The sequence below is a fragment of the Aotus nancymaae genome, unplaced genomic scaffold (genome assembly GCF_030222135.1).
Source record: "Aotus nancymaae isolate 86718 unplaced genomic scaffold, 86718_ANA_hifiasm-v0.15.2.pri h1tg000028l, whole genome shotgun sequence".
Classification (NCBI taxonomy): Eukaryota; Metazoa; Chordata; class Mammalia; order Primates; family Aotidae; genus Aotus; species Aotus nancymaae.
Window position 1 is genome coordinate 14,050,080 of NW_026988441.1, and position 21,930 is coordinate 14,072,009.

Genomic DNA, 21,930 nt, shown 5'->3' on the forward strand with positions numbered 1-21,930 from the left:
GGGGGGTGGTTTGAGACAGAGTTTTGCTTTTGTTACCCAGGCTAGAGTACAATGGCAAAATCTTACTTCACTGCAATCTTGGTCTCCTGTGTTCAAGCAATTCTCCTGCCTCAGCCTCCCGAGTATCTGGGATTACAGGCATGTGCCATCACACTCGGCTTATTTTGTACTTTTAGAAGAGAGAGTTTCTCCATGTTGGTCAGGCTGGTCTCGAACTCCCGATCTCAGGCAATCCGCCCTCCTCGGCCTCCCAAAGTGCTGGGATTAAAGGCGTGAGCCACCTCGCCCAGCCTGGGAAAAGTCATGTCACAGAGGAGGAGCTATAGGCTGAAATAATGGACAGGACAGTCAGTACTCTTCAGAGTGTAAATCTTGGTCAGGGATGGATGCAAGGCAAACCCTTTTACCAGAAAACATGTCATAACTTCATGAGAAGCATGGAGGCTGAGCTGCGCAACTCCTCACCGTCACTCCAGCATCCTCACCTGTGCATTTCTCTGGTGATTCCCTGCCCCCTATACCCCTTACTGTCATTTCTGCTGCATCACAGTCACAGGCCTGAAACTGAAAGTGAGTCTATTTCTGTCACCCCCCATCCCTCACACTTCTGAGAAATCATGCTAGGAGGGGCTTGGAAGCGGAAACAAAGCCGGGGGTAGGGCCAACATGGAATATTTAAGTGCTGCAAATCAGAGACTCACACAGAAGACCTGATACTCTTCCGAAGAGCTACACAGAGGAAGACAACGATGTCACTGCTACGTGTAAGTCAAAAGGCCCAGCCTTCAGTAACCTCAATTTACGTAAAGCAAGAAAGAACCAGGGGTGATTTCATGAGATGAAAGTAGGAGAATTTCTATTGTGAACACGTTACTGAGAGTTGTGAGTGTGTGAAAGAGAGACCCTGGGGCTGTGGTATTTGAGATGCTGGTGGGGTGTTGGGTGTGGACCTTGGACCAGTGTAACCCTCTGTGAGTGTGTGGTGGTGTCTGATGAGAGTGAACTCTGCTGTGATGATGTGACTTTAGGTGGGAGGTGGACAGCCAACCAGGGTGGGTGGGTGTGTGCCTGAGTGTAAAGGGGTGACTGTGTTTTGTCTTCATGACTGTGATATGTGTGTGTGTGAGCACAGCTCGACCAGTGCGTGAGCATCTTTATATGCACAGTGGGCAGGTATGTGTGACTCAGTGAGCTGCTTGGCTCTGTGTGACTGTGGGTGTGTGTGCTGGGATGTGACTAGGTGTTGAACAAGGAGCATGCAAGTGTCCTTCTGAGCACGTAAAAGTTTCTTCCAACATAGCAGTGCGTCTGATAAAGCAGCTGGGCATTTCTCATGTCTGTCAATGTGGATCCCGGGTGACAGAACTGGTGGGGATATTGTGGACCATGAGATATCGAGGAGCCACCTCTGAGCAGAATGCATGAATCCTCAGGTGCCTCTTTTCAAGCAGAGTAGGGAAATGAAACACAGACTATGGGGCTGCATTCCTCAGGTGGGACCTGCCCAGAAAGACCACCTACTCCTGCCTCCAGCCTCAGGTCTGTCTGTCTCCCAGCCTGTCCATCCCATTGTGGGAGAAGAGGGTGAACAGATCCTGGCTCACTAGGGAAGGCCACTGGGGGATGTGGTTTCAGAGACTGAGTCTCCCCAAATAGAGAAGAAACCAGTGTATCCTCAGTTCACACAGAACTTACAGTGCATATTAATCAACAACTTGCCAGGGTTTGTGGCTCATGCCTCTAATGCCAGTGGCTGGGGAGGCCGAGGTGGATGAATCGCTACGGTGAGGAGTTCCAGACCAGCCTGGGCAACATAGTAAGAGCCTGTCTCTACCAGAAATTTAAAGATTAGCCAAGCATGTTGGTGTGCACCCTCATTCAGGAGGTTTTGGCAGGAGGATCACTTGAGTACAGGAGTTTGAGGCTACAGTGAGGTGTGACCATGCCACTGCACCCCAGGCTGGGTGACAGAGTAAGATTCTGTATCAAAAAACCCAAACCAAACAGATAAATAAAATCTCACAATATTTAGATTACTTCCCATCGCTTCCCTGGCCCACATGCTTCACGTGTGCCAGTCCCGGGGCTGTGCTGTCACCAATGTGGTCTCTTCTGGGAAGGATGTCCATTGCCCTCGATGATTGGGATGCATGTGCATCCCACAAACAGGGTTTCCTGTTCTTTCATCATTTCCTTCTCTCTTTCAACAAGTGTTTTTCTTACTGGATTCAATCTCCTTACTGTTACATCTTCACATCTTGTTTTCACAGTCTCAGGGTTCAAAATGATCACAGGTCAGTGTTCCAAAAGAACCTCCCTGTTCTATTGGGTAACTCCCAACAGGCCCCATACATGGCAGAGATTAGGATAAAACTGTCACATATATTGATTCATTGATTACTGGGAAAACCCTACAAAGCAGGAATCTTTACTTATTCTTCTGGTCCCGGGGAAATTGAGGTAGGGAGCATTCACGTAATGGATGTAAGATGGAACTGCTAAGAAGAGGCAGAATGAGGACCGGAATCCAGGCAGCCTGGCTCCTGAACCCTTGCTCTTACCTATGGGTCCCCCAATTCTTCAGGAATATGATGACCCGACTGTGCCAGGGTGGGTGGGAGGCCTGAGTCTTCTATTTGACCTCTAACCTCCTGCACCATGACAATCTGTTACAGGAGGGGAGGCCACACCTGGTTCTGCCCCTCTCACCCACTGTAAATTTCTTGGCAGGTGCCACACACACAGCCTGTGTCACTGTCTGTTGGTTCTCGTGTGACGATCAAAGGGACACCGATCATCTCTTTCATGTGAGTTCTCCATGGTCCCTGGCAGGGGGCTGGAGGAGAAGGGAGAATATTTGCAAAAGGGCTGACCTCATGTGTGAGTGATGCAGAAATGTCTAGTTGGCAGGATGGAGGCACCGTGCAGGTGCAGGTCCTGGAGACCCTGCAGCACCTGGCATGAAAGCTGCAGTGGCTGCACTGTGAGCCAGTCACAGGGTCTACGGAAGGACACTCAGAGCATTGGGACTGTGGCTCTTTATCAAGAGACATAGAAGTTTCATGAAATTGACAACTCACAGGCCCAGGTCAGTGCCTGTGGCTGAGTTTACATCTTGGGATGAGGGAGCTCTTAAGAGCAGGAGGAGCTGAAGCAGCTCCACAGGGAGGAGGCCTGCAGTGTCAGCAGGAAGGCTTCTGTCTGCCCTGGGAAAGTGGGGAAGGGATTTGTGTGTGTGTCCAGTGTGTGCCCCACAAGGGAGGGACCTCCCCAACACCCCATGTGCTTCAACCTCAGCAAGGACCCGCAGCTGCAGGTGGATTTCCACACTGGGACAAATGAGCACTCAGACATCGCCTTCCATTTCCGAGTGTACTTTGGCCATCGGGTGGTCATGAACAGCCGTGTGTGAGGGGCCTGGCAGGATGAGGTGACATGCCGCAATATGCCCTTTGAGGATGGCAAACCGTTTGACCTGTGCATCTCCGTGCGGGACAATGAGTACCAGGTGAGCACCCCAGGAGCTCCCAGCACCCGGCCTCCGTGGGCTCCCAAAGCAGGAGGCAGCTCTTCCTGAGCTGGTCCTATCAGTCCCTTGGGGCCCATCTCCCATAACTGCTCCTGCCGCAGGTTTTTCCTCACAGAGCGCCCTCTGCTTGCACTGCCATCCTCAGCTCTTATTCCAAATCTGATCCAGGGTCAAGGCTGGCTCATCTGCCATTTTCCCCAACGTGGTGAATCTCCCCTGTCTTCACCCACAGTTCTCATTTTCACTTATGGTCTTACTTACATTTTCATTCAGCCAAATGGGTAAAATATGCATATGAATAAGGTTGTTTCATCATCCACAATTGAGTCTCTCAGTCCTGAACCCCAAAACCAATTATTATCCTACCCCCAGAACAACAGTATCAGTGGTTTCTCTACACAAATTCCAGAGATAATCTATGCTTAGGAAAGCACACAGATCTGTGGTTTCACTTCTTTTGAAACCAATGCTGTCTTAAGTCTCTCTACATACTACACTTCAGGAACTGGGGTGGATTTGTTGTCAAATATATATTGGAGCAACCATCCATTTGTGGTGCTGCCCCAGTTTTGCAACATTGTACAATGTTCCTGCAGAAGAGTTACCCAAAAGTATTCAACTTGATGCTTTTGATGAGCATGACGCTATTTTCAGTATTTTGCTCTCACAAATGAATCTTTCTAATCTACTTTTGGTCATAATAAACCTCCCAATTTCTACATTGGAGGATAGTTACAAAGAAATAAAATAACTAGGTCAAAACTGTGTGCATTTTAAATTTTATAAATTAACACCTAAAAGGTGACCGTCTCTATAGCTTTAGTAATAAATAAATATTTTCAACCTCCCCAACCTTTCCAAATGGGTAGACCCAAAGATTAACATTTTGTTCATATTTAAGTGAGATAACTTTTTCACATGCCTATCAGCTGTTCAGAATAATATCCTGTGTTTGGCAACACCTGTTTTGTTCCTCCTCTCTGAAAACATTTGGATTTTATTTTTTGCCACCATCATCACAGCTCTGGGTAACCCCAAAGAGAAACTGGGCCATCAGCAGTCATAGTCAATGGGAGTTATTGTTCGTGGAACTGAAATGTATGCACTCACTGAACATGGTCCAGCACTAACCTCATGGCAGGGCCTGTGCAAGATGCAGGGATTGACATTCATGAGAGACAGTCCCTGGCCATGGGGATCTTCCAGGTGAGAGGAGAGAGCTGAGCAAACAGGTTCTATGATACACAGAGTGGCAAACCCTCCCTGGAAAAATGAGAGAAAACATTGGAAATAAAATGAGCAACTGTCGGAAACAGGCACAAAGGTAGTCTGTAGACAGAAGTGTGTCTACTGGGTTCTGATGTATAATTAGGAGTTTTCTGGTTGGATGCTGTAGGCACTAGGGCTGAGTAGAGATGAGGCTGGTAGTTCACTTAGTGGCATGCTGTATTTTTAATGCATTTTTCCTTTTGTAGGTACTGGTAAATGGCAAACACAGTTACAGCTTTGCCCATCGACTCCCACTATGTTATGTGAAGATGGTGCAAGTATGGCGGGATGTCTCCCTGACTTCCATGTGTGTCTGCAATTGAGGGTGATGTCCACACTCCCTGTTGTTGAGGAACAACAGAAACTCCTCATTTCTTTGTGACCATGGAATTCCCAGAGCCTGCTAACAGAATGACCTCTCCTTACGCCTTCCTCTACCCTTAGTCATTAAAACTTCACCAAATTTTTCATCATCTGGTTTTTATTTCAATGGGGAAAAAGACAAAGTGGCACAAGGACACAAGAGACACAAGCAGTGTCACAAGGCCACTGGAGTGTCTGAGATGACAAAACAAACATCTTCTACAACCCATATTTTACATCAGACACTATAAACCAAAATTCTTCCTTCATCTTAGAGGACTCATTGCAGTGATGTGTTAGGTATCTGTTTACAACAACACAGGCATAATTGGTTTTGGGGAGAAACTTCTTAATTTGAGAAACTTCAAGTGAAATATCTTAATTCTTCACTCATTCTAAGAATATTTCTTGTGTCTCAAAACTGCTTGGATTTGTGTGGGGTGCACTGAAGGAATTAAAAGAAAAAGTTGAGGAAGTTTACATCGGAAGTTGGGCCCTTACCATAATCCCCATACAAAACTTAACTCAAAATATATCACACAATAAATGTAAGATCTATAACTTTAATATTTTTAGAAAAACCATAGAAGAACCATAGAAGAATATTACATGACATGGGATCTTGAAATGATTTCTTGAATACGACACCAAAAGCACAAGAAACGAAACAACAGATAAAATGAGTTTCATCAAAATTTAAATCTTTGGGTAGGCTTTGCAAGATGGCAGAATAAAGGGCTTCACCAATCTCGCCCACACCCCTGAAGGACGTGAATTTAACAAGTATCTACACGGGAAAACACCTCCATATGAATCAAAAACTAGCTGAGTCCTCAGAGATACCCGGTTTTAACTCTATATCACTGAAAGAGGCACTGAAAAGATAGAAAAAACAGTCCTGAATTGCCAATGCCACTCCTTCAACCGGACAGCAACAGTGTGGTGCGGAGTCTCTGGGTACTGGGGGAGGGAGAGCACAGCAATTGTGAGGCACTGGAGTCACTGCTGTCCTGTTAGAGAGGAAGGGAAAATTAGATCAAGCTCAGCTGACACACACCAATGAAGGGAGCATTTAAGCCAGCCCTAGCCAGAGGAAGATCCCTGATCTTAGCGATTGAAAGTTGACTTCCTGCAAACCTTACCAGTAAGGGCTACAGTGCTCTGGGTTTCCAAGTAACCTTGAAAGGCAGTCGAGGCCATAAGGACAGAATCTCTTAGGTGAGTCTTGGGGATGAACTCGGGCCAGAGACAATGGACTGGGCAAGAGGGGGTCTGGTGACCTGCTGAGACAGCAGCTTGGGTGACTAGTGGAGTGCTGGCAGTACCTCTCCCCTAACTCCAGGATGCACAGTCTGTGGCCAAGAGAAACCCCTTTCTTTCACTTGAGGAGTGGAGAGGAGAGGAGAGAGAAGAGTGGGGAAGACTTTATTTTACATCTTGGATGTCAACTCAGCCACAGCAGGATAGGGTGCCAGTCAGAGTCATGAGGCCCCCATTCCAGGCCCTAGCTCCCAGATGATCTTTCTAGACACAGCCTGGACCAAAAGGGAATGTGCTGCTTTGAAGGGAAGGACCCATTCCTGGAAGCATTTATCACCTGCTAATGAAGAGCCCTTTGGCTCTGAATAGCCACCAGCAATACCCAGGTACTATGCTGAGGGCCTTGGATGAGTCTCGGAGATCTGCTGGCTTCTGATGTGACTCAGCACATTACCAGCTGTGGTGGCTATGAGGCAAAACTTTTTCTCCTTGGTAAAAGTAGAGAAAAAGCTAGAAGGAACTTTGCCTTGCACCTTAGGTACCAGCATAGCCAGAAGGGAACAGAGCACCAGGCAGGCTCTTGGGGTTCCTAATTCCAGGACTTGGTTCTTGAATGACATCTATTTACCTGCTCTGGGACAGAGGGGAGTTCACTCCCCTATGGGGTGAGTCTAAGGCCAGGCAGCATTCACTATAAGTTGACTTAAGTGCCCTTGGGCCTTAAGGGAACATCTGTGGTAGTCTTGCAGTACTCTCTATGGTGGTGGTGGCTATGGGGTGACCACTGCCTTTGGAAATGAGGGGGAGAATAGAAAGGACTGAATCTTGGGGTACAATAAAACACCATGCAGACCTCTAAAGTTTGCTTTAGTCTTTGACTTCCAGGTGGTACGTCTGGACCCACCCCAGGCCTGCGGGAACTCATCACCCTGAAGGGAAGCACACAGAAGTGGCTGGCTTTGCTGTATGCTGATTCCAGAGCCTTAGGGCTCCATGCGTTGAGTGAACCTAGGCTGTAACCAGGCATTGGTTACAGCAGGCCTTCAGGGGGACCCAGTGCTATGCTTGCTTTAGGTAAGATCCCGTCATGGTGGTGGTGGCCACAATGGTGCTTGTGTCACTCCATCCCCAGCTTTAGATGTCTCAGAAGACACACACGCACACGCTGTATGTTTGGGAGAAAGAAAGGGAAAAGAAAAAGAGGCTCTGCCCTGTAATCCAGAGAATTCTCCTGTTAGATCACAACACTTGAGTCCTTTTGAATATCTGAAAGTCTTCCCCAAAAGGACAGGTACAAACAAGCCCAGACAGTGAAGACCACAATAAATACCTAACCATTTAATTCTCAGACACTGAAGGACATCTGCTAGTGTCAACAACATCCAGTAAAGCATATAAACTGAATAAGCACCAGGGAGAAACAGAGATAAGTGACCTTTCAGACCGAAAATTCAAATTAGTGATGTTAAGAAAACTCAAATTTAAGATAATGCAGAGAAGGAATTCAGAATTTTATTAGATAAGTTTAACAAAGAGGTTGAAATAATTAAAAGGAATCCAACAGAAATTCTGGAGTTGCAAAATGCAGCTATAAAAAGGAATGAGATCATGTCCTTTGCAGGAACATGGATGAAGCTGAAAGACATTATTCTCAGCAAACTAGCACAGGAACAGAAAACCAAACAATGCATGTTCTCATTCATAAGTGGGAGCTGAACAGTGAGAACACACAGGCACAGGGAGGGGAACAACACACACTGTGGCCTGTTGGAAGAGCAAAGGGAGGGGGAGCATCAGGACAAATAGCTAATGCATGCGGAGCTTAATACCTAGGTGACAGGTTGATAGGTGCAGCAAACCACCATGGCACATGTTTACCTATGTAACAAATCAGCACATTCTGCACATGTATCTCAGAACTTAAAGTAAAACAAAATAAAAAAAATGCAATTGGCATACTGAAGACTGCATTAGTCTTTAACAGCAGAACTGATGAAGCAGAAGAAAATATTAGTGAGCTTGAAGACAGGCTATTTGAAAATACACAGCCAGAGAAGACAAAAGAGGAAAGGATAAGAAAACAACAAAGCAATGAAACATGACCATAGGATCTAGAAAACAGCTTCCAAAGCACAGACCTAAGAATTACTGTCCTTAAGGAAGAAGTAGAGCAAGAAATAGTGGTAGAAAGTTTATTCAAAGGGATAACAGAAAACTTCCCAAACTAAGAAAAGGAGATCAACATGCAAGTACAGGCAGGTTATAGAACACCAAGCTGACTTAAACCAAAGACTACCTCAAGCCATTTAGTAATCAAAATTTTAAAGGTCAAGGGCAAAGAAAAGATCCTAAAAGTCCAAGAGAAAAAAAAAAATAGCACACAATGCTGCTGCAATACATCTGTCAGCAGACTTTTTAGTGGAAACACACAGAATATTGTAACACTGTATCTGTGGTGTGTGAACTACTCATATCCTAAATAGAAAGATGAAACAATGAACCAATACAAGTAATAACTATAACTTTTGAAGATATAGACAGCACAATAAGATATAGGTAGAAACAACAAAAAGTTAAACATCAGGGGAATGAAGTTAAGTTGTAGAGTTTCTGAGTTTTCTTTTTGCTTGAACCATTTCTTGAATAGGAAGTCCTTTCTCCATTGCTTGTTTGATCATCTTTGTCAAAGATCAGATGGTTGTAGGTGGGTGACCTTATTTCTGGGCTATTATGTCCCACTGGTCTATATGTCTGTTTTTGTACCAGTACTATACTGTTTGGTTACTGTGGCCCTGTAGTATAGTTTGAAGTTGGATAATGTGATGTTTCCAGCTTTGTGGTTTTTGCTTAGAATTGTCGTGGTTATTCAACTTACTCTTGGCTCCATGTGCATTTGAAAATAGTTTTTTTCTAATTCTGTGAAGGATGTCATTGGTAATTCAATAGGAATAGCATTGAATCTGTACATTTCTTTGGGCAGTATGACTGTTTTAATAAGTCTTGCTATCCATAAGCATGGGCTGTTTTTCCATCTGTTTGGGTAATCTCTGGTTTTTTAAGCAGTGTTTTGTAATTCTCATTGTAACAATCTTTCACCTCCTGGTTAGCTGTGTTCCTAGGTATTTTATTCTTTTTAAGGCAGTTGTGAATGGAATTGCATTCCTGATTATGCCCTATGCTTTACTGTTGTTGGCATACAGGAGTTCTAGTGGTTTCTGCACATTGATTTTGCAACCTGAAACTTTGTTATAGTTGTTTACCAGCTTAAGGATCATTTGGGCAGAGACTATGAGGTTCTCTAAATATAGAATCATGTCTTCAAACAGGGATGGTTTGACCTCTCTTTCTATTTCAATGCCCTTTCTTTCTTTCTCTTGTCTGATTGCTCTGGCCAGGACTTCCAATAATACTGTGTTGCATATGAGAGGGTGTGAGAGAAGGCACTGCAGAAAGTGTGGCTTGAAAATCCAAATTCAATTCATGCTCCATTCATCATAGTTTAAGCTGTGATTTATCAAATACAAAACAAAAACATTTCTCTCTTAATTCTGTCTTATTGGCCCCTCACTTGCAAATACAGGCCCAGACGCACCGGGGCTCAGCACCACGGACAGCAACACAGAACACACACACACACACACACACACACACACACACACACACACACACACAGCTTTGGGGGACTTGGGCATCAAGGACAACATTATAAAATAATAGATTTAGTCTTTGGGAGTTTTCAACAAAAACTGAAAATTCCTAAAGACCTTTCAGGAGGCAAGGCTTTAGAGTCCAGAAATAACCTACTGTGTTTTGAGCAATGCTGTATTTGCTGGGAGAAGACCATAAATTTGGGTTGAAGAGCATGAAAAAGATGTTGAGTAGGTCCCCAGGGGCAAATCAGAAATCATTTGTTGAACACTGGTTCCTGGACTCTATGTCTTCTCTTTTTATCTGAGACATCACTCCTGGCCACGATGAGCATAGGGCAGTAGCTGGTATAAAGATGAATGTAACCAATGCCCTATGTGAACTGAACTGAGCTGGTGAATATCAATAAAGAAAATGCAGTCACTGTGTGTTTGTCTAGCAGGCACAGCATGTAGGACCCTGTAGGTTATTCAGATACAATGGGCATCATCTAGGGACATGTAGATATGTAATCAAACTCAAGTTCTGCTCCGAAAGTCATGGGTTCCAAAATAGTCTTTATCCACTCAGAGTCTCAGATCAGTCTTATTCATTCAGAGCAAGGATTGCCTAATTCCCCAAGAAATTATTTCCATGCTGATGGTGGGGCCTATAATCCATCATCAAAATAGAGAAGTGACCAAAACTGTGAGAGGGATGATATAAGGAGGAGAGTATACCTAACAAGAACCTGAGACTTTCCAGTGAGAGAGGAGGGAATTTCAGTTCATAAAGGAAAGCAACAAGAAAGAGAGGCATGAAGGTGTTATTTACTGTGCATTGACACCTCACAGTATCTGACATTAGATTAAAGGAAAGCAAGGAGAGAGGCATACCCATGAGTAAGGCTGGAGTATGCTGTGACAGTGAACACGGGAAGAGAGGATGAGTGATCAAAATGACACCTGAGATGGGCCCTGTAGATAAGGACTACTATTTGATGAGACTCTTAAATCTGCATTGTTTGGCTTTTAGGTAATATGTTGTTTATCTTCAACTAAATGGTTCTTCCTTTGTGCTATGAACCAGATGACAACAGTCCTCATAGAGGGAAAAGGGTTGTCATTGTGCCATCTTGGTGGGAGCTCCAAGAAGCTGATGGTAGAAGGTGGAGCCAACTGTTGCAGAGAAACATTTTCAGAGAAGATGAAAGTAGGGGTCTTGTTGGTTTAAGCAATGATATACACCAGGGATGGCTGCTCATTTTTTTGTTGTTCTTGTTTGTTTGTATTGGTTTAATTTTTATTCATGTACAAAGAGCTAGCATGGTTTCTTTCATTAGGGTGCATGTCTTGCTTATCAATTCATTCATTAAGTCCAAGAACCAACCATGAGACTCATGATTTGAGGGAATTCAAGGCATGAATGGGGAGGTGAGGTAGCAAAGGAGATAACCCGCCAGCCCCCAGGTGTTCTCCCAGTCCTTGTGTTGAGTCAGACATGAGTGAAGCATCCTTTGGAATCTGGCCTAAAAGATGCTTCAGAAAACATGACTCCTCTCACCAACTGGTCTACCACTCACATGAGTCCAGTTAACTGAGAAAGATCAGAATAAATGATTGCTCTAAGCCAACATGTGTTGGGAGGTTTGCTGGGCTGCAATGCCTAGTGAAACAGCACCAAAGCAGGGTCGGCTCACTGTGTCCATGTGTATGAATTGTGTCCATCCCAACAATAAACTACATATTTTCTGATGTAAAACCATGACCATTTGTTTCCAAAGAGAAATCCCAGGATTCTGCCACATACATCAGATAAACCTCATAATTATTTTTAAACATAAACTATTGGAGTTCTTTAAGAGAAAGCGTTGGATTCCTGTGATTCTCTAACTTTCGCTTTAATTGAAATTTTCATGTGGGAAATGTGTCTTTTTCCAAAGTTCCTGCATGGCAGCCTGTACAGAGCCAGGCATCATCCTTACACACACAATAAATATCCTGAGAACAATGCAAAGAATAAGGAAAATTCCACCAGATTGTCCTCAAGTTACAAAATTTCTACCCAAAGCCACGAGGTATACCTGTGTGGCTGTAAACAGCTATCTAAGATTTCAGTGCAGTGAGTCATCTGAGATTGGGTAAGGATTTTGTCTCAGAGTCTCTGACGTCAACAACGTGCTATAGAAGGATGCTGTACCTAATGTCTTCTCAAACATTCCAGGGACCTTATAACTCACTCCTGGAGTCCCAAGGTTTATTCTCCTTGATTTCTGGATGCCTCCCATCAAGTTCCTTGGGCCTTCATGGGGATGACCACTTCCTCTTTCCCCCCTTAAAGGAAAAGCTAAATCCTAGGAAGTTTGGTGATTTTTTAAATGACCAAGTGTAGGGAAAGGGTGAGGAGAGATCATGCTGTCAGGGGGCTCTGGGGATCCTATAGTGGAATTTCTCTACAATGAGGAGTGTGGTCACCTCCCTCAATTGCAGACAGACATTGAGATCAGGGAGACATCTCTTCACACTTGCATCATCTTCACAGAACATGGTGGGAGTGGATGGGCAAAGCTGTAACAGTGTTGGCCATTTATTATTACCTACAAGAGGAAAAATGCATCAGAAAGACAGTATGCCACCAAACAAGCTTTTGGCCTCTTCTTCACTCTGTCCTAGTACCTACAACATCCCATGAGAAAACTGAACCCAGGACACACACTTTTATTTACAGATGACGTTTTGTGCCTATTTGAGACAGCTGCTCACTTTATTTCTAATGTTTCATCTCATTTCTCCAGCAAGATTCTACCACTTTGTGTATGTTTGCTCAGCCTCTCCGCTAGCCTGTAAAATCCCCTTGGCTAGTGACCGTATTTCATAAACTTGAATCCCTTCATCTTGTACAGGAGTTCACACAGGGTTGACATGAGACCAAACCAGGTTCATTGAATGCACATCTTTCAGTTTCATGAACTATGACTGCCATTCACTGCTGATGGCCCAGTTTCTCTTTGGAGTTGCCTAGAGCTGAGCTGATGGTGGCCAAGAAGAAAACTCAAGTGTTTGGGTTGGTTCCTGGTCTTTGCTATCGTAAACAGTGCCACAATGAACATATGAGTGCATGTGTCTTTATAATAGAACGATTTATAATCCTTTGGGTATATATCCAGTAATGGGATTGTAGGGTCAAACGGAATTTCTATTTCTGGATCCTTGAGGAATCACCCAAATGCCCATCAATGATAGACTGGACAAAGAAAATGTGGCATGTATACGCCACGGAATACTACGCAGCCATAAAAAAGGATGAGTTCATGTTCTTTGTAAGGATATGGATGAATCTGGAAACCATCATTCTCAGCAAATTGACACAAGAACAGAAAACCAAATACCACATGTTCTCGCTCATGGGTGGCTGTTGAACAATGAGAACACATGAGAACAGGGAGGGGAGCATCACACACTGGGGTCTGTTGGGGGGGCTAAGGGAGGGACAGTGGTGGGTGGGAAGGTTGGGGAGGGATAACATGGGGAGAAATGCCAGATATAGGTGATGGGGGGATGGAGGCAGCAAATCACCTTGCCATGTATGTACCTATGGAACAATCCTGCATGATCTGCACATGTACCCTATAACCTAAAGTACAATAATAATAATAAAAGACCTTAAGTATTGTTGCAGAGATAGAATAGGACAAGTGTTGCAAAAACATAGGATATCATTTTGAAGAGCTTCTAAGCATAGGAAAAGATTCCTCACTTGATCTGAATAAAATGTGAATGTTTTGGCCTACCAATTAGAAAGGGCCAGAACATTTGGATGTATTCTTCATTGCTGGGCTATAAAGTAACCTTCTAGATGTCAATTTGTTAAATTTAAAATGCACACATTTTTGAACCAGTTATTTCATTTTTTGTGATTTTTAAAAATTATACTTTAAGTTCTAGGGTACATGTGCAGAACGTGTAGGTTTGTTACCTAGTCATACAAGTGCCATGGTGGTTTGCTGGATCCATTACCCCCTCACCTACGTTAGGTATTTCTCCTAATGCTATCTCTCCCCTAGCACCCCATCCACCTGACAGGCCCCAGTGTGTGGTGTTTCCCTCCCTGTGTCCATGTGTTCTGATTGTTCAACTCCCACTTATGAGTGAGAACATGTGGTGTTTGGTTTTCTGTTCTTGTGTTAGTTTGCTGAGAATGATGGTTTCCAGATTCATCCATGTCCCTGCAAAGGATATAAACTCATCTTTTTTTTTTTTTTTTTTTTTTTTTTGAGACGGAGTTTCGCTCTTGTTACCCGGGCTGGAGTGCAATGGCGCGATCTCAGCTCACCGCAACCTCCGCCTCCTGGGTTCAAGCAATTCTCCTGCCTCAGCCTCCCGACTAGCTGGGACTACAGGTGCACGCCACCATGCCCAGCTAATTTTTGTATTTTTAGTAGAGACGGGGTTTCACCATGTTGACCAGGATGGTCTCAATCTCTTGACCTCGTGATCCACCCACCTCGGCCTCCCAAAGTGCTGGGATTATAGGCGTGAGCCACCGCGCCCGGCCCATTTTTTTATGGTTGCATAGTATTCCATGGTGTATGTGTGCTACATTTCTTTATCCAGTCTATCATTGATGGGCATTTGGGTTGGTTCCAAGTCTCTGCTATTGTGAACAGCGCTGCAATAAACATATGTGTGCATGTGTCTTTATAACAGAATGATTTATAATCTTTTGGGTATATACCCAGTAATGGGATTGTTGGGTCAAATGGTATTTCTATTCCTAGATCCTTGAGGAATCGCCACACTGTTTTCCACAATGGTTGAACTAATTTACACTCCCAACAGTGTAAAAGTGTTCCTATTTCTCCACATCCTCTGCAGCATCTATTGTCTCCTGATTTTTTAATGATCGCCATTCTAACTGGCATGAGATGGTATCTCCTTGTAGTTTTAATTTGCATTTCTCTAATGACCAGTAATGATAAGCATTTTTTCATATGTTTGTTGGCTGCATATGTCTCCTTTTGAGAAGTGTCTATTTGTCACCCACGTTTTGATGGGGTTTTTTTTCTTGTAAATTTGTTTATGTCATTTGTAGATTCTGGATATTAGCCATTTGTTAGATGGATAGATTGCAAAAGTTTTCCCTCACTCTGTAAGTTGCCTGTTCACTCTGATGATAGTTTCTTTTGCTGTGAAGAAGCTCTTTAGTTTAATCAGATCCCATTTGTCTATTTTGGCTTTCGTTGCCATTGCTTTTGGTATTTTAGTCATGAAGTCTTTGTCCATGCCTATGTCCTGAATGGTATTGCCTAGGTTTTCTTCTAGGGTTTTTATGGTTTTAGGTCTTATGTTTAAATCTTTAATCCATCTTGAGTGAATTTTTGTATAAAGTGTAAGGAAGGGATCCAGTTTCAGCTTTTTGCATATGGCTAGCCAGTTTTCCCATTTATTAGATAGGGAATCCTTTCCCCATTGTTTGTTTTTGCTAGGTTTTTCAAAGATCAGATGGTTGTAGGTGTGCGGCCTCTGAGGCCTCTGTTCTGTTTCATTGGTCTATATCTCTGTTTTGGTACCAGTACCATGCTGTTCTGATTACTGTAGACTTGTAATATAGTTTGAAGTCAGAAAGCGTGATGCCTCCGGTTTTTTTTTTTTTCTTGCTTAGGATTGTCTTGGCTATTCAGGCTCCTTTTTGGTTCCATATGAAAATGAAGGTGTTTTTTCCAGTTCTGTGAAGAAAGTCAATGGTAACTTTATGGGGATAGCATTGAATATACAAATTACTTTGGGCAGTATGACCATTTTTACGATATTGATTTTTCCTATCCATGAGCATGGAATGTTTTTCCATTTGTTTGTGTCCTCTTTTACTTCCTTGAGCAGTGGTTTGTAGTTCTCCTTGAAGAGGTCCTTCACCTGTCTTGTAAGTGTATTCCTAGGTATTTTATTCTCTTTGTAGCAATTGTGAATGGGAGCTCACTCATGATTTGGCTCCCCGTTTGTCTGTTATTGCTGTACAGGAATGCTTGTGATTTTGCACATTGATTTTGTATCCCGAGACATTGCTGAAGTTGCTTAATCAGCTTAAGGAGACTCTGGGCTGAGATAATGGGGCCTTCTAAATATACAGTCATGTCATCTGCAAATAGAGACAATTTGACTTCCTCTTTTCCTAACTGAATACCTTTATTTCTTTTTCTTGCCTGATTGCCCTGACCAGAACTTCCATTGCTATGTTGAATAGGAGTGGTGAGAGAGGGCATTATTGTCTTGTGCCGGTTTTCAAAGGGAATGCTTCCAGTTTTTGCCCATTCAGTATGATACTGGCAGTGGGATTGTCATAAATAGCTCTAATTATTTTGAGATAAGTTCCATCAATACCTAGTTTATTGAGAGTTTTTAGCATAAAAGCCTGTTGATTTTTGCCAAAGACCTTCTCTGCATCTATTGAAATAATTATGTGGTTTTTGTCTTTGGTTGTATTTATGTGATGAATTACGTTTATTGATTTGCATATGTTCAACCAGTCTTGCATCCCTGGGATGAAGTGGACTTGATCATGATGGATAAGATCTTTTGATAAGCCATTACATCTGGCTTGCCAGTATTTTATTGAGGATTTTCACATCAATGTTCACCAGGGATATTGGCCTGACATTTTCAGTTGTGTCTCTGCCAGGTTTTGGTATCAGGATGATGTTGGCCTTATAAAATGAGTTAGGGAGGATTCTTTCTTTTTCTATTGTTTGGAATAGTTTCAGAAGGAATGGTACACCAGCTACTCTTTGTACCTCTGGTAGAATTGGTTGTGAACCTGTCTGGTCCTGGACTATTTTTGGTTGGTAGGCTATAAATTGCTGCCTATATTTCAGAACTTGTTATTGGTCTAGTAAGGGATTCAACTTCTTCCTGGTTTAGTCTTGGAAATGTGTAGGTGTCCAAGAATTTATCCATATCTTCTATATTTTCTGGCTTATTTGCATGGAGTTGTTTGTAGTATTCTCTGATGGTAGTCTGTATTTCTGTAGAATCGGTGGTAACATCCCTTTTATCATTTTTATTGCATCTATTTGATTCTTCTCTCTTTTCTTCTTTATTAGTCTGGCTAGTGGTTTATCTTATTTTGTTGAGCTTTTCAAAAAACCAGCTCCTGGATTCATTGATTTTTTGAAGGGTTTTTTGCGTCTGTATCTCCTTCAGTTCTGCTCTGGTCTTAGTTGTTTCTTGTCTTCTGCTAGTTTGAACGTCTTTATTTTTGCCTCCATTTCATTATTTATCCAATAGTCATTCAGGAGCAAGTTGTTCAGTTTCCATGTAGTTGTGTGGTTTTTAGTGAGTTTCTCAATCCCGAGTTCTAATTTAATTGCACTGTGGTCTGAGAGATCATTTGTTATGATTTCCATTCTTTTGCATTTGTTGAGGAGTGATAACTTCCAATTATGTGGTCGATTTTAGAATAAGTGCAATGTGGTGCTGAGAAAACTGTATATTCTGTTGATTTGGGTGGAGAGTTCTGCAGACGTCTATTGGGGCCACTTGGTCCAGAGCTGAGTTCAAGTCCTGGATATCCTTGTTAATTTTCTGTCCTGGTGATCTGTCTAATATTGACAGCGGGGTGTTAAAGTCTCCCAATATTATTGTGTGGGAGTCTAAGTCTTTTTGTAGGTCTCTAAGAATTTGCTTTACAAATCTGGGTGCTCCTGAATTGGGTGCATATATATTTAGGATATTTAGCTCTTCTTGTTGCATTGATCCCTTTACCATTAAGTAATGCCCTTCTTTGTCTCTTTTGATCTTTGTTGGCTTAAAGCTGGTTTTATCAGAAACTAGGATTGCAATGCCTGATTTTTTTTTTTGCTCTCTCCATTTGCTTGGTAAATCTTCCTCCATCCCTTTATTTTGAGCCTATGTGTGTCTTTGCATGTGAGATGAGTCTCCTGAATACAACATACCAATGGGTTTTGACTCTTTTATCTAGTTTTCCAGTCTGTGTCTCTTAATTGGAGCATTTAACCCATTTACATTTAAGGTTAATATTGTTATGTGTGAATTTGATCCTGCCATTATGATGCTGGTTATTTTGGCCTTTAGTTGATGCAGTTTCTTCATCGTGTCAATGGTCTTTATAATTTGGTGTGTTTTCTTAGTGGCTGGTACCCCTTGTTTCTTTACATTGGTGATGGAAGGCCCATTCCTCAAAATAATAAAAACCGTATGTGTCAGACCCACACCTAGTGTCATCCTGAATGGGGAAAACCTGAAAGTCTTTTCTCTAAGATCTGAAACCCAATAAGGATGGCCATTTTCACACTGTTATTCCACACAGTACCAGAAGTCCTAGCTAGAGCAATTAGACAAGAAAAAAAAAATAAAAAAATAAAGGGCATCCCAACTGGAAAGGAAGAAGATAACATAATCTTATATTTGGAAAAACATAAGGACTCTACAAAAAAACATTAGAACTGATAAAACAAATTCAGTAAGATGCCTATGTCCTTAATGGTATTGCCTAGGTTTTCTTCTAGGGTTTTTATGGTTTTAGGTCTTACACTTATGTCTTTAATCCATCTTGAGTTAATTTTTGTATAAGGTGTAAGGAAAGGGTCCAGTTTCATTTTTCTGCCTATGACTAGCCAGTTTTCCCAACACCATTTATTAAATAGGGAATCCTTTCCCCATTGCTTGTTTTTGTCAGGTTTTTCAAAGATCAGATGGTGGTAGATGTGTGGTGTTATTTCTGAGGCCTCTATTCTGTTCCACTGGTCTATGTATCTGTTTTAGTACCAGTATCAGGCTGTTTTGGTTACTGTAGCCTTGTAATATAGTTTGAAGTCAGGTAGCATGATGCCTCTAGCTTTCTTTTTCTGCTTAGGATTGTCTTGGCTATGTGGGCTCTTTTTTTTTTTTCCCTCCGTATAAAATTTAAAGTAGTTTTTTCTAATTCTGTGAAGAAAGTCAATGGTAGCTTGATGGGGATAGCATTGAATCTATAGATTACTTTGGGCAGTATGGCCATTTTCACAATATTGCTTCTTTCTATCCATGAGAATGGAATGTTTTTTCCCTTGTTTGTGTCCTCTTTTACTTCCTTGAGTGGTGGTTTTTAGTTCTCCTTGAAGAAGTTCTTCATGTTCCTAAAGTATCTAGGAATAAGTTGTATTCCTAGATACTTTATTCTCTTTGTAGGAATTGTGAATGGGACTTCACTCATGATTTGGCTCTCTGTTTGTCTGTTATTGTTGTATATAAATGCTTGTAATTTTTATATCCTGAGACTTTGCTGAAGTTACTTATCAGCTTAAGAAGGTTTTGGGTTGAAATGATGGGGTTTTCTAAATATACCATCATGTTTCTGCAAACAGAGACAATTTGACTTTCTCTCTTCCTATTTGAGTACCCTTTATTTCTTTTTCTTGTGTGATTGCTCTGGCCAGAACTTCCAATACTATGTTGAATAGGCATGGTGAGAGAGGGCATTCTTGCCTTGTGCCAGTTTTCAAAGGGAATGCTTCCAGCTTTTGCCCATTTAATATGATATTGGCTGTGGGCTTGTCATAAATACCTCTTGTTATTTTGAGATAAGTTTCATCAGTATCTGGTTTATTGAGAGTTTTTTTTAAATTGTATTTTAGGTTTTGGGGTACATGTGAGGAACATGCAAAATTGTTGCATAGGTACACACATGGCAGTGTGATTTGCTGCCTTCCTCCCCTTCACCTATATCTGGCACTTCTCCCCATGCTCTCTCTCCCCACCTCCCCATCCCCCGCTGTCCCTCCCCTATTTCCCCCCAACAGACCCCAGTGTGTAGTGCTCCCCTCTCTGTGTCCGTGCGTTCTCATTGTTCAATATCTGCCTACGAGTGAGAACATGCGGTGTTTGATTTTCTGTTCTTGTGTCAGTTTGAGAGTTTTTAGCATGAAGCAGTGTTGAATTTTATTGAAGGCCTTTTCTGCATCTGTTGAGATTATCATGTGATTTTTGTCATTGGTTCTGCCTATGTGATGGGTTACATTGATTAATTTGTGTACATTGAACCAGCCTTCTGTAACAGGTATGATGCCAACCTGATTGTGGTGGATAAATTTTTGATGTATTGCTGGATTTGGTTTGCCAGTATTTTATTGAGGATTTTTGCATCATTGTTCATCAGAGATATTGGCCTAAAATTTTCTCTTTTTGTGGTGTCTCTGCCAGGTTTTGGTATCAGGATGATGCTGCCCTCATAAAATGAGTTAGGGAGGAGTCTCTCTTTTTTTATTGTTTGGAATAGTTTCAGAAGGAATGCTACCATCTCCTTTTTGTACTTCTGGTGGAATTCATCTGTGAATCTGTCTGGTCCTGGGCTTTTTTTTGGTTGGCAGGCTATTAATTACTGCCTCAATTTCAGAACTTGTTATTTGTCTATTCAGGGTTTTCACTTTTTCCTGGTTTAGTCTTTAAAGGGTGTATGCATCCAGGAATTTATTTCTGCAGATTTTCTAGTTTGTTTGTGTAGAGGTGTTTATAGTATTATTTGATGGTAGTTTGTATTTCTGTGAGATCAGTGGTGATATTCCCTTCATCATTTTTTATCGTGTCTATTTGAGTCTTTTCTCTTTTATTATTAGTTTGGCTAGCAGTCTATTTTGTTAATTTTTTCAAATCATCCACTCCTGGATTAATTGAGTTTTTGAAGGGTTTTTTGTATATCTATTTCCTTCAGTTCTGCTCTGATCTTAGTTATTTCTCATGTTCTGTTAGTTTCTGAATGTTTGCTCTTGCTTCTCTAGTTCTTTTAATTGTGATGTTAAGTTGTCGATTTTAGATCTTTCCTGCTTTCTCTTTTTGAAATGAAGACAAAAATGTTTAAAGCAGTCAGAAAGAAAGGTTGGGTTATCCACAAAGCGAAGCCCATTAGGCTAGCAGCAGATCTCTTTGGAGAAACCCTACAAGCCAGAAGAGAGTGGAGGCCAATATTCAACATTCTTAAAGAAAAAAATCTTCAATCCAGAATTTTATATCCAGCCAAACTAAGCTTCATAAACAAATGAGAAATAAAATTTTTTACAGACAAGCAAATGCTGAGAGATTTTGTCACCACCAGGCCTGCCTTACAAGAGCTCCTGAAGGAAGCACTAAGTATGGCAAGGAACAACTGGTACCAGCCACTGCAAAAACATACTAAATTGAAAACACCATCGACATTATAAAGAAACTGCATCAACTAATGTACAAAATAATTGGTTAGCATCATAATGACATAATGTACATAATAATCAGCTAGGATCAAATTCACACATAACAATATTAACCTTAAATGTAAATGGGCTAAAGGCCCCAATTAAGAGACACAGACTGGCAAATTGGATAAAGAGTCAAGACTCATTGGTGTGCTGTATTCAGGAGACCCATCTCACATGCAAAGACACATATAGGCTCAAAATAAAGGGATGGAGGAAGATTTACCAAGAAAATGGAAAGAAAAAAAAAAAATCAGGTATTGCAATCCTAGTCTTTGATAAAACAGACTTTGAATCAACAAAGATCAAAAGAGATGAAGAAGGGCATTACAGAATGGTAAAGGGATCAATGCAACAAGAAGAGCTAACTATCCTAAATGTATATGCACCCAGTGCAGGAGCACCCAGATTTATAAAACAAGTTCTTAGAGATCTACAAAGAGACTTAGACTCCTACACAATAATATTGGGAGACTTTAACACCCCACTGTCAATATTAGGTAGAACCAAGAGAGAAAATTAACAAGGATATCCAGGACTTGAACTCAGCTCTGGAACAAGCAGACCTAATAGACATCTACAGAACTCTCCACCCCAAATCAACAGAATATACATTCTTCTCAGCACCACATAGCACGTATTCTAAAACTGGCCACATAATTGG

General features: G+C 41.9%; 1 protein-coding gene, 1 long non-coding RNA gene and 1 pseudogene across 2 annotated transcripts in view; 2 read left to right on the plus strand and 1 right to left on the minus strand.

Moving 5' to 3' along the window:
- Positions 1 to 21,930, minus strand: part of LOC110568166 (uncharacterized) — a 56,543-nt gene continuing 34,613 nt past the window's right edge. Inside the window, exons 2-3 of the long non-coding RNA XR_002478494.2 lie at positions 4,661 to 4,792; positions 1 to 2,836 (exon numbers count right to left, since the gene is read on the minus strand). This is a non-coding gene — a long non-coding RNA (uncharacterized LOC110568166). The remainder of the gene's footprint in view (positions 2,837 to 4,660; positions 4,793 to 21,930) is intronic.
- On the plus strand, positions 688 to 4,987 carry LOC105723406 (placental protein 13-like; annotated as a pseudogene).
- LOC105723380 (galactoside-binding soluble lectin 13-like) overlaps positions 4,801 to 21,930 on the plus strand; it is a 25,278-nt gene continuing 8,148 nt past the window's right edge. The window contains exons 1-3 of the mRNA XM_064380746.1: positions 4,801 to 4,853; positions 7,307 to 7,385; positions 11,084 to 11,260. Coding sequence (XP_064236816.1) covers positions 4,801 to 4,853; positions 7,307 to 7,385; positions 11,084 to 11,260 — 309 coding nt within the window. The remainder of the gene's footprint in view (positions 4,854 to 7,306; positions 7,386 to 11,083; positions 11,261 to 21,930) is intronic.